This window comes from Terrapene carolina, unplaced genomic scaffold (assembly GCF_002925995.2).
Source record: "Terrapene carolina triunguis isolate 2854851 unplaced genomic scaffold, T_m_triunguis-2.0 Scaffold33392, whole genome shotgun sequence".
Classification (NCBI taxonomy): domain Eukaryota; kingdom Metazoa; phylum Chordata; order Testudines; family Emydidae; genus Terrapene; species Terrapene triunguis.
In genome coordinates, this window is record NW_020697743.1 from 1,567,599 (window position 1) to 1,580,475 (window position 12,877).

Below are 12,877 nucleotides of genomic sequence, written 5' to 3' on the forward strand. Positions count from 1 at the left end.
TGTCTGGTCACCCTATCAGCAAATGAATCGGTCTGGTAGCCTCAAGCTGGAAGGAGCGCAGGGAGGTACTGCCTGGCTCCTGTCCAGATGTGTGAACAAAGGGGGCGGAGCAAGGGCAAAGAACAGGAAGGGGCGGGGCGATTAGGGCCCGCGCCGCGCTCAGAGTCTCTGCGCCTATTGGTGGGCTGATCGGAAAGACTCCACCCACGCGTAGGGGACCGGCCAATAGAGGAGGGCGATGCGCTGTTATCGCGAGAGTTGAGCTGAAGCTGGCAGCGCCATCTTGAAGTCGGGAGAGGCCGTGTCCCTTTTCTGCTCCTAGGGGCTAATAGCAAAGGGGATGGGGGCCGGGCAGTGACTGAGTTAGCTGGGTCCCTGCGCGCCTCTTCTGTGGGCGCTGGAGCGGAGCAGGTGGCCGCCGGCGGGGGAGAATGGTGCAGTCCTGCTCCGCCTACCGCTGCCGGAACCGATACGACAAAGAGAAGCCTATCTCCTTCCACAAGTGAGGACGGGGCAGGAGCGCGCCTGCGCGGGGCGGGAGCGCGCCACGGCGCGGGGAGGGGCCATGCTCAGGGGGCGCGCTGGGGGCGCGGGGAGTAACCGTCATTGGCGAGAAGCCCAGAGCGCGTGCGCACCGGCTGTTGGGGAGCGCGCTCGCCCAGGGGGAGTCCTGCGCAAGTGGGCCTGTCCCAGTTGCTCCTCCCGCGTGGGGGGAGGGGTTTCTGAGGTGGGGGCCCGGCTGTGACCGGCGCTGTACAGACAGCCTGCCCCATTCCTCCTGGGGAACGGGACGGATCTGCCCTGGCACCCTGGGCCACGTGACTGCTTGGTGCCTGGAGCAGGCAGCCCTCTTGCCTGGCATGGGCCGGCTAGCTCAGGGGCACGGCCTAGCCCACAGGGGGATGTAAACACTGGGCAAGTGAGGGGCTGCGCCAGCCCGCCCATCACCGGGTCTGGCTCCAGGCATCTGCACCACTTGGTCTGAGCTTCCTAGGAGAGCTTGCAAAGGAGCCTGAGGCTTCTTCACACTTTGCAGGTGTCCTGGGAACATGCTTGTTTGAGGCCTCTTGCTCTGTATTGAAATCCTCATTGCCACTTGCTGGTTGGGCGGCCTGATGTTGGCCTGGCTTTTTCAGTTCCCCTGAATAAATCAAAAACCTGCCCCTGGGCTCTGCCCTGTCAGCTGATCCATGAAGGTGACCCCTTGTGCCTCCCCATTGCCCCCCTATGCCCAGCAAGGAGATGACTGTGTTTATCAGCTTGCAAAATCAGGCCCTAAGCAATGGTGCTGAATGTAGCAGTGTGGGGGGGGGGGAACGGGGGAGCTTTTGGTTCCTTGTTTATATTGCAGCTAACACTGGGGGTCCTGGTCCATGACTAGTGTTGTCTAGATGCTACACCAATACATTGTCTTAAGTATGTCTACAGTGCTATTGCTTCTTTTAGAAAACCTTGAAATGGAGTTGAAGGTCCATTTCATTTGCAGGTTTCCTCTCACGAGACCTGATCTCTGCAAAAAATGGGAAGCTGCTGTTAAAAGAAAAAACTTCAAACCAACAAAGTATAGCAGCATTTGTTCAGAACACTTTACTCCAGATTGCTTTAAAAGAGAGTGCAACAACAAGCTACTGAAAGAAAATGCCGTGCCCACAATATTTTGTTACACTGAACCCAGTGAGAAGGTAAAGGTAAACATGAAAACTCTTTCTTATAATACGTACTTTAATTTATGTATACATAGTCAAATACTGCAGTATAAGTATATATTTTTTTAAAATGCAAAGAAGGGAGAAAAGCAGTGTGAAGGAGATACGGATTTAAGTCTGATCGTCTATTTCTGCACATGTGCAGAGAGCAGGAGAACTTAGAAGGGTCCCAGGACATATAGAAGAGAGGTATGGTAACAACTAGAAATGCTCAGCTGTTTTTGTGAAGCTATATGGAAAGTTTACATTAAGAGTAAGTGATCTTGTGGTTCCACACAATCACCACCTGAGAGCTGAGCCAGTTGGCACTCGGGAAAGGGTTATAAATATGTGAATTGGAGTCATCAGCTGATTGATGCAGGGCCAAAGAGATGTTTCTGATATGAAGGCTGTGTTCCAATACTTGTCTCACTTCGGATACAGGTATAGGTTCCCTATCTTGCTAGAAACCAATGAGTCAAGGTGGGTGAGGTAATATCTTTTATTGGAACAACTTCAGTTGGTGAGAGAGACAAGCTTTCAAGGTGGAACAGGTAGTTTAGCATAAGTAGTTAACCTATATTTCAAGAGACCATTTAAGGTGAAGTAGCCTGTTAACATGTCTCCAGTGCACTAAATGTCCCAACAACAACTATGTGGGTGAAATGAGACAATCACTGCACACTTGAATGAACCCATACAGAAAACTGATAAATGACAAAAACCGTATCACCTGTAACACTTTTCACAAAGCAATCACTTTATATCTGACCTCTTGGTCCCCATCCTCAATGGTCCCTTGAAAATACACCTCTACCCCGATATAATGCGACCCGATATAACATGAATTCGGATATAATGCGGTAAAGCAGTGCTCCGGGGCGGGTGGGGCTGCGCAGTCCGGCGGAACAAAGCAAGTTCGAAATAACGCGGTTTCACCTATAAGGCAGTAAGATTTTTTGGCTCGTGAGGACAGCATTATATCAGGGTAGAGGTCTATGTGTTAACTACTTATGCTAAACGATCTGTTCCACCTTGTATTTAGCTGTGACAGGGAATGAGTACATTTCCCAGACCTGAAGAAGAGCTCCGTGTAAGCTCAAAACCTAGTCTCTTTCATCAACTGAAGTAGGTCCAATAAAAGATATTACCTCACCCACCTTGTCTCTCTAATATCCTGGGACCAATGTGGCTACAACAACACTACATAGATACCAATTAAGCAGTCAACTATTAGCTCAGGGACTGGAATTAGCTGCTGACTGCAAGAATCTTTTGAACTGCTGATTTTGCTTAGGAGATTCTCATGTGTTTTGGAGGGAACTGAGAGAGGCTGCCCTTCTCACGCTCTGGAGAATCCAGGTGACACAGGCATATTTTGAAGCCATATTAGAAAGTGAGAAGAGGTGAAGGCAGTGTGTATATGGTGTTAAAGTGTACAAGAGTCTATGTTCTGTTGCAGACTTACACTGAAATGTATGTAAAGAAACCAAGGTGTGGGGGAGATAGCTCTCGATAGGTATCCTTTTTGGGTGACAGATCCGAAGTACTGTCCCACATTGATGCATCAATAGGATTTTAGAACAAATTGATAAATTAAACAGTAATAAGTCACCAGGACCAGATGGTATTCACCCAAAAGTTCTGAAGGAATTAAAATACAAAACTGCAGAACTATTAACTATAGTATGTAACTGATTGCTGAAACAAGCCTCTGTACCAGATGACAGGAGGATAGCTAATGTAACACCAATTTTTAAAACACTCTCCAAAGACAATCCTGGCAATTATAGGCTGGTGAGCCTAACTTCAGTAACAGGCAAATTGGTAGAAAATATAGTAAAGAACAGAATTATCAGGTGCACAGATAAACATGTTTTGTTGGGGAACAGTCAATATGGCTTTTGTAGAGGGAAGTTATGCTTCACCAATCTATTAGAATTGTTTGAGGGTGTCAACAAGCATCTGTATAAGGGTGATCCAGGTGATGTAGAGTACTTGGATTTTCAGAAAGTCTTTGACAAGGTCCCTCACCAAAGGCGCTTAAGGAAACACAATAGTCCTGGAATAACAGGACTCTTATGGATCAGTAACTGGTTAAAAGATAAGAAATAAAGGGTCCATTTTCACAGTGGCGAGAGGTTCTGCCAGGAGCTGTCCTGTTCAACATATTCATTAATGATGTGGAAAATGGAGTGAACAGTGAAATGGCAACATTTGCAATTGCTACATATTAATTCAAAATAGCTAAGTCCAAAGCTGACTGCAGTTACAAAGGGATCTCACAAAACTGAACAACAAACGGGCAGATGAAATTCAACACTGATAAGTGCAAAGTAATGCACACTGGAAAAATAATTCCATCTACACATATAGTGGAATATCTAATTGAGCTGTTAGCACTGGAGAAAGAGACCTTGGAATCCCCTTGGATAGTTCTCTGAAAAAACTTCAGCTCAACGTGCAGCAGCAGTCAAAAAGGGTAATGTTAGTAATTATTTGGAAGGGGATAGAAAATAAGACAGAAAATATGATGCCACTATATTAAATCCCTGGTTTATCTGCACCTTGAATTCTGTGTCCAGTTTTGGATTCCCCATCTCAAAAAGGATATAGTGGAATGAAAAAGGTTCAGAGAAGGGCAACAAGAATGATCAAGGGTATGGAACAGCTTACATACAAGGAGATACTAAAAAGATTAAGGCTGTTCAGTTTAGAAAAGAGATGACTAAGGGGTGATGTGACAGAGGTCGGTATAATCATGAATGGTGTGGAAAAATGAATAGAGAGGTTTTATTTACCCTTTCACACAATACAAAAACCGGGGGTTACCCGATTAAATTAATAGGTAGCAGGTTTAATACAAACAAGGGGAAGTACTTTTTCCACACAACACATAATTAAACTGTGGAACTCATTGCCATGGGATGTTGTGATGGCCAAAAGTATAACTGGGTTCAAAAAGAACTAGCCAAGATGGCTGGGGAAGCAACCCCATGCTTGAGATGACCCTAACCCTCAGATTACCAGAAGCTGGGAGGGAAAGACAGAGATGGATCCCTCTAACTTTTCTGTACACTCCCCCAGAAGCTCTTGTACTGGCCACTGTTGGAGACAGGCTACTGGGGTAGATGGCATTGATCTGACCCAGTGTGGCTGTTCTTATGTTTTTAAGTGAGGAAGTCTATATAAGGATCACTAACAGGTTTACTGCCTAATAGTTTATTTAATAAGTTATTCAAAAGTATTCCTAATACTTTTTGCAAATGTCTGTATGCATATTAATTGTTCACTAAGGAATTGTAGCGCGCTCTCTCTGCTGTTTATTAGGGCTGTCGATTAATCAAGTTAACTCACGTGATTAACTTAAAAAAAATTAATTGCAATTAATCATAGTTTTAATCTCACTGTTAAACAATAGAATACCAATTGAAATGTATTAATTTTTTGGCTGTTTTTCGACATTTTCAAATATATTGATTTCACTTTCAACACAGAATACAAAGTGTTGAGTGCTCACTTTATATTATTTTTTATTACAAATATTTGTACTGTAAAAATGATAAATACTATTTTTCAGTTCACTTCATACAAGTACTGTAGTTCAATCTCTTTATCGTGAAAGTGCAACTTACAAATGTAGTTTGGTTTTTTTGGTTGTATAACTGCACTCAAAAACAAAACAATGTAAAACTTTATAGCTTAAAGTCCATTCAGTCCTACTTCTTGTTCCGCTAAGACGAACAAGTTTGTTTACGTTTATGGGAGATAGTGCTGCCCGCTTCTTATTTGCAATGTCACCAGAAAGTGAGAACAGACGTTCGCATGGCACTTTTGTAGCCGGCATTGCAAGGTATTTATGTGTCAGATATAGTAAACATTCCTATGCTTCGGCCACCGTGCCAGAGGACATGCTTCTGATGGCTCTTATTAAAAAAATAGTGCGTTAACTAAATTTGTGACTGAACTTGGTCGGGGAGAATTGTATGCCTCCTGCTCTATTTTACCCACATTCTGCCATATATTTCATGTAATAGCAGTCTCGGATGATGACCCAGCACATGTTTGTTTTAAGAACACTTTCACTGCAGATTTCACAAAACACAAAGAAGCTACCAATGTGAGATTTCTAAAGCTAGCTACAGCACTCGACCCAAGGTTTAAGAATCCGAAGTGCCATCCAAAATCTGAGAGGGATGAGATGTGGAGCGTTCTTTCAGACGTCTTAAAAGAGCAACACTCCGACTTGTAGGCTCTAAATTTTTACATTGTTTTACTTTTGAACGCAGTAATTTTTTGGACATAATTCTACATTTGTAAGTTCAACTTTCATGATAAAGAGATTGCACTACAGTACTTGTATTAGGCAAATTGAAAAATACTATTTCTTTTGTTTTTACGGTGCAAATATTTGTAATAAAAAAGTAAGCACTGTACATTTTATATTGTGTGCTGTAATTGAAATCAATATATTTGAAAATGTAGAAAACAGCCAAAAATATTTAAATAAATGGTATTCTATTGTTCTTTAACAGTGTGATTATTGATAGCTCTACTGTTTATTAATACCTACATTCAGGGTTTTTGATCCCATAGCTCTGAGGTTGAACTCGTCTATCTTTTCAGAAAAGAGTGTTACACACCCTGGCCTATGCTTTAGCAGAGAGGTAAAATGAAGTGCAAGAAAAAGTGGAGTGTAATAGAAGTATACATAATATTACCTCTGCATTTCCTACTCCCCACCCCTCACACACCTTGTCTGTTACATACGCAGTGTTACTGCCTCCAAACATCAAATGTAGCTCCTCCTGACAGAGCACATGTGTTTTTTCTTCATTGCACCACCGAGTGACATACCCAGGCTCTACCCTTGGGACTAGAGTGGGTTATTCAATTCTTCCCTTTCGGCACACTGAGTGCACGGAACAGGAGTGATTTGGAGGATTCCTAGCTTCTGTAAGGGAGATAAAACATGCACCAATAAGTCTCTTTTCTCTTGCCCCTTTGAGAAGGGAACAGAAAGGATGGTGAGAATAGCAGAAGAACAGCAGAAAAAGCTCAAACAGAGATATGGGGGGGATGACAGAGGGGGAAAAGATGGGGAGAGAGGCACACAGGAAGAGTGGCACACAGGAGAGTAGGAAAATAAAGAAAATAGCCTGAAAATAAAGAGGGAATGTAAGTGGAAAATGGAAGGCAGCTAGTAAGAAAGAAAGACAGACACAGCGTGTGCAAGAAAAGATGAGCAACTTTCAGGTAAATACTCTTTATTTATACTTTCTTCTTTGATTGAGTTTCCCTGATAGAAAAGATGAGTATGGTGGGAGCCAAATTAGACACACGAGAAAGGGTGAGATGGAGAATATTCTAACCAAGTTACTGCCCATGCCCCAGGACAAATATATCAGGATCAGTGGCAGTTCAGGTTCCTGCATCTGGCCACTGTGCCTCAACCCATGTGGATGGACCACTTCTAGGGAGCAGAGTGTAATTCTCTCTCTGCTCATTTGTTCCTTGCCCCCTCTTTTTGTACTGTTAGTAAGGATGCCTGTTAGTGTCAGTTGTGGAGGTGGATTTGGCGATGTGCACAGCTGTTCGCTCCGAGCTGTTTTGATATTACCAGCTCATTTGCAGCAATTTTAAAATGACCATAGATAGTGGTAACCGTTGCTCTCAGAGCAGGGTTCAGATTGATTATCTTGATGTAAAAAGCTGTGTAATACTGTTTATTTTAATACCTGTTGCTGTTTTTCCTGGTAGGATCTTTGGGACAAAAACTTCATTGGGTATAAGAAATCTTTGAATTCGCCCATAATATGTCAGTGATGGATTACCAAGGGAGAAGACCACGTATATACTGAGAAGGAGATCTTTTATGAAAGATGCCATGTGCCATCAGCCAAAAAGGGGAGACTAGAATTGGAGGATACCAATTTCTGCAAGTCTAGTTGTCTGGCAATTGTCAGATTGTCCCAAGTGCTCCTAAGGAGGGTGAATTGCTCACTGAGAGACATGCTTTCCCCTTCCTTTTTCCCTTGCAATCTTCCCCACAAAGGGGGCTCTGAGAATTATGGTTGACTAGTACAAGTTTGACCTGGTCAAAATGCTTGACATCTTCATGTGTGAGGCTAAAAGATACATTGTGACAAAAACATAGGTTCATTTGATCTGAGGCACACAACTGGGATTGTCAGATTGAGGTTGTGCTAATGTATACTGATTGATTATACATGGGCACCTACAAGAAACTTTAAATCAACACTGGAAGCAAAACTGACTTTCCAGTTACACTCTGCTTAGTATCATAGTCTATGCAGGAGCAATGTCTAGGCAGTAGATTAAAAACGGATACTAAATTGCTTGGCTAGGATGTCTTGGATAGTGCTGTATTTCCATGGTCTTCTACACCTATATATTAGATCTAGCTCGATCGCTCAGGGCTGTGAAAAATTTTGCACCCTGATAGGTAAATCTGATCCTCACTGTAGACAGAGTTAGGTTGACAGAAGGATTCTTTGTGGCTATTACTTCTCGGAGGGGTGGATTATCTACATTGATGGCAAAACCTCTTCTGTCGATGTAGGAAGCATCTACACTACTTATGTAGTATAAACATACCCCTAGAACCTTGTGCTCTGAGGATTGGCAATAGGTTATGTAATCTGCAAGTACCTGGGTGAAGAATATAGCATCTCTGTCTCTGACACGGTTAATGCCATTAAATGCATTGAGCCCATCAAAGCAGACAGTTACAAAATTGACTTTTAGGTCAATGCATCTTTCACCGAGAAATTCTCATGCAATTCTGAATGCTCTCTATATCTTTGGGGCAGAAAGGATTTAAGACTTCCCTCTGTTCATTACCTGTTTTGGGGGGACTTGGGCTAGGTAAGTACACTAAGTGTATCTAGGTTAAAGTGAGTGAATGAGTTGTTGCAGCTGATAACCCTTCAACCGTGTGGTGGAGTTAAAGACTGGACAGTTTATAAATTTTATAAGTGTTTTGACAAAGTCTTCAGAAGTGACTAGAGATTTTGGTTGCCTCAATTTCTAGGTGTCCAACTTGAGACTTAAGAAGGTGGGTGCTCAGCATTTCTGAAAGCTTTTAGGGTGGCTCAAACGGAGCATTGAAAACTGAGGTCCCCCAAATCCCAATCACTTTTGAAAATGTAGGCCATCAAACTTCATGAACAGAATTAATGCTAAAAAGGGGGGTGCTTATCACCTTCATTTACTAATTTCAGCCATGCGTAGTGCATTGTCAGCTGGGTGCTGCAACTGTTGCATACAGATATGTGGCAATTAGAATGCTGTTCACAAAACAGATTAAAATGTACTTTCTGTCTTGCTGTTTTAGACTGAAGAATTTATAGAGCAACCCGAAGATCTGTCTGCTGCACCACCACCCCCTCCTCCACCACCCCCTCCTCTGCTACCACCTGCCCCACCGCAACCTTCCTTTCCTTTGTCTCAAATAGATGCAAGATTGGTAGATCCAAGTATTGGATTATTAATGCCTCCTCTCCAGACCCCTAATAATCTTGCCGTTTTCTGTGATCACAACTATACTGTAGAGGATACAGTACATCAAAGAAAGAGAATTCAGCAGCTGGAGGAACAAGTTGAAAAACTGCGAAAGAAGCTCAAGACAGCGCAGCAGCGATGCAGACGTCAGGAAAGACAGATTGAAAAACTGCGAGAGATTGTTCAGTTTCAGAAGGAAAAAGACATAGTGGCAGGAAAAGGCTATGTGATTCTACCTAATGACTATTTTGAAATCGTAGAAGTACCTGCATAAAAACATTGACGTTCATTTTAAAGGGGCAGTGCCAAATAGCCTCTTCAGACTAACACAGAAGTTCAGTTTAAAAATGAATGCTCTCTAAGTGTGTAAAACCATTCTAAAAATAATAAAGAAGCTATAAAATACTCAATAGAGCACAGTTTGTTCATTGTCATTGCAACTTTTAACACTTTTAATTAGGCTTGGCAGAATTAGACTTTTTTTGGTAATATTGATGGAAAATATCAATGTTTGTTTATTTAAGGTTTTTTGTTGATAATTTAAATCAGGCCTGCACAACTTGTAAAGCGGCGAGGGCCATATTACTCCAAAGAAAACAGCTGAGGGCCGAAACTCCCGAGCGCTGCCAACCCACCCCCCCCCGCGCCACCCCGCCCCCCCGAAACACAACACACATACCCCCCGCGCCACCCGCTCCACAGAAACAACCCCCCCAGCGCTGCCGAAACACAACACCCCCCTCCTCCCCAGCGCCACCTTCCCTGCGGAAACAAACCCTCCTTCCCCAGCGCCACCCCACCGAAACAGTATTGAACCTCTGTAATTTGTTATAGCGGGCCCCTAAGGTAAAAGAAAAATGTCTTTTTGCTAGAAGTAGAATAAGATCTTCCCCCCACTTTGTAATCAATTGCCCTGTTGAATGAATGAGGTATGAATGAGGAAGGCATGGAAGGCAGGCACCTCCAGACAGCTGCAACCCTTGGAGAGGGCAGGGCCAGCTCTAGGATTTTTGCCGCCCCAAGCAAAAAAAATTTTTTGGCCGCCCCCCCCCCTTTTTTTCATGCCCCTCTGCCTCTGGCCCCGCCCCAACTCCACCCCTTCCGATCCCCTTCCCCAAATCCCCAGCCCCGCCTCCTCCCCCTGGCGTGCCGCATTTCTCCCCCACCATTGCTTCTTGCGGGCCCCCCGCGACCTCCCACCCTAGCTCACTTCCACTCCGCCTGCTCCCCCGGGCGTGCTGCTGCTCCGCTTCTCCCCCTCCCTCTCAGACGAGGGAGGGTGGAGCAGCGGCGTGTTCAGGGGAGCAGGCGGAGCGGAGGTGAGCTAGGGTCGGGGGGCACAGGAAGTAATGGGGGGGGTAGAGGAACCGCTCCAGCTCACCTCTGTTCCACCACCGCCGCCTCCCCCGAGTGCCCGCCGCTCGGCTTCTCCTCCCTCCCAGCCTTGCTGCGCGAAATAGCGGTTTTGCGCGTGGCAAGCCTGGGAGGAGGGGGGAGAAGTGGAGCGGTGGCGCGTTCAGGGGAGCAGGCGGAGCAGAGGTGAGCTAGGGTGGTGGGGCGCAGGAAGTAACGGGGGGGGGTAAGAGGAACCACTCCCCGCTCCAGCTCACCTCCGCTCCACCACCGCCGCCTCCCCCGAGCGCCCCGTCGCTCAGCTTGTCCTCCCTCCCAGCCTTGCTGCGTGAAACAGCTGTTTCACGCGTGGCAAGCCTGGGAGGGAGGGGGGAGAAGCAGAGTGGCGGCGGCGTGCTCAGGGGAGCAGGCGGAGGCGGAGCAGAGGCGAGCTGGGGCGGCGGGGGTACTTTTCCCCCATACCCCGGAGTCGGCACCTATGATGGCCGGCACCAGAATGCCACCCCTAGAAATGTGCCGCCCCAAGCACCTGCTTGTTTTGCTGGTGCCTGGAGCTGGCCCTGGGAGAGGGGGATGGGAGCCAGACCAGATCAGTAGAACAGGTCAGCCACCGATTCGCCACTCGCGTCCTCAGCCCCCCTCCCCCGGCTCACCTACTAACTCCCCACCACTGCCCGCCCGCTTGCCTACTCAGCCCCCCTGCGGGCCGCACAGTGAGCCCACCTACTCAATCCCCACGGGCCGCACAGTGAGCCCACGTGGGCCGCATGTTGTGCAGGCCTGATTTAAATGTTCACTCCTGTGCAAACGTATGGGGCGGGGTCAGATAATTGTTTACTGACAGTAGATAAAGCTTTAATTTTTTTGAGTTGCAGTAGAACTGTTAAAACACAAATTGTCAACATTACATGTCAAAATATACAAAGTAAGTGTCCTGAAATCACTAATAAATTCTCAAGCAGTAATTTTGATTGACGGAAATATTTTTCCGTTCATTTATATGAAATTGTCATTTACTGACATTTACCAATGAAAATCTAATCCTTCCATGTCTAGTTTTAATAAACTGGAAAAATGTTTTACAAATACATCTCACAATTAGAATCTACATTTGGTTTTTAAAATCTGCCATGCTTTTAATAGGGGGAGGATGCAGGTTAAACAAGTTGTGGCAGAGCTCTGACCTTGTCCCCGTGGGTCCTGCGCTTCTAGGTGGTATATGCTAGCCTCAGTGGCTCTCTGTGACCCTCCACGTAGCCCTTCTCTCTCTAGGGCCAGGGTTACAGTCTACTGAGCCCTTTTCATCCTAAGCCAGCAAGGAGGTTGGTGAGAGAATTCCCACAGTCTCTGTTGTCCCTAGGGCTTGTTTTAGAACAGTTTAGCCTCCTGTCCTGACAGGGGCCTGACTTCCCCTCCCAGGAGGTGTTCCTGTAGTGGTGGGTTGGGGGGAACCCAGGCCCGCCGTCTACTCCGGGTTCCAGCCCAGGGACCCTAATGGTAGCAGCTGTTGGCAGCCAACCTTTCACTGCCAGAGTTGGTACATTTCCCTGGGCCACTTCCCCCTTACCTTAGGGCTCCCTTATCAATAACTTGAGGGTGTCTTCATTAACCAGTCCTTCAGCCACACTTCCTCTCCCCTGGCTCTCCTCTGCCTGACTGGAGTGAGTCCTTTTTATAGTATCAGCGGGGCCTTAATTAGAGTCAGGTGGTCACATTAGCTTAATGGCCTCACTTGACTCTTTGCAGGTTAATTGGAGTCAGATGTTCTCATTAGCCTGGAGCAGCCCCTGCTCTGGTCAGTCAGGGAACAGAAAACTGTTAATCCAGTGGCCAGTATATCTGCCTTCTGCTATACCCAACTGGCCTGGGTCTGTCACAAAGTATAAAATGTATAACAGAGTTTTGGCCTGGGAGTTGGGTGGGCAAAGAGTATCTCAGCTGAGAGTGAAGACTATTGGGGGGCAAGATTTTCAAAAACATTTCGTATCTGCCTCACTTTGCTCCCACTTCCATAGTCTTCAGTGGGAAGAGAGGCACTTTTGAAAATCCCACCTGTCTTTTATTCTGTGCTTATTGCAGAGTGGGATAACTTTCTAACCTCAAACTAATGATTCTCTGTCTGTTCTATTGTCAGAGCATTGTATAAACACCAATCCAACATCACTCCAGTGAGGTAGAGAAAGTGTATAGTCCGCCCCATGAAATGCACCCCAAGTATGTACATCTCTTCCTTTGGAAAACCTCAGGGGAGGATGGAAATATGTCAAAATATCTGACTCGGAAGCTGTAGCTATTGGGAGAGGAAGCAGGTGTAG

At 45.6% G+C, this 12,877-nt stretch overlaps 1 protein-coding gene across 1 annotated transcript; it reads left to right on the top strand.

Moving 5' to 3' along the window:
• Positions 1 to 288: 288 nt before the first annotated feature.
• LOC112114284 (THAP domain-containing protein 1) lies at positions 289 to 9,598 on the top strand. Its single transcript, XM_024210930.2, has 3 exons — positions 289 to 502; positions 1,487 to 1,688; positions 9,043 to 9,598. Exons 1-3 carry the CDS (start codon positions 432 to 434, stop codon positions 9,481 to 9,483), a joined length of 714 nt encoding a protein of 237 aa, XP_024066698.1. The 5' UTR covers positions 289 to 431; the 3' UTR covers positions 9,484 to 9,598.
• The last annotated feature ends 3,279 nt before the right edge of the window (positions 9,599 to 12,877 follow it).

What these genes read in the sequence shown, in the direction of transcription:
- LOC112114284 (XM_024210930.2), top strand. Translation starts at nt 432, where the DNA reads ATGGTGCAGTCCTGCTCCGCCTACCGCTGCCGGAACCGATACGACAAA. An exon ending in AAGCCTATCTCCTTCCACAA is followed by an intron (nt 503 to 1,486) that starts GTGAGGACGGGG and finishes TTTCATTTGCAG; the next exon opens with GTTTCCTCTCACGAGACCTG. An exon ending in AACCCAGTGAGAAGGTAAAG is followed by an intron (nt 1,689 to 9,042) that starts GTAAACATGAAA and finishes TTGCTGTTTTAG; the next exon opens with ACTGAAGAATTTATAGAGCA.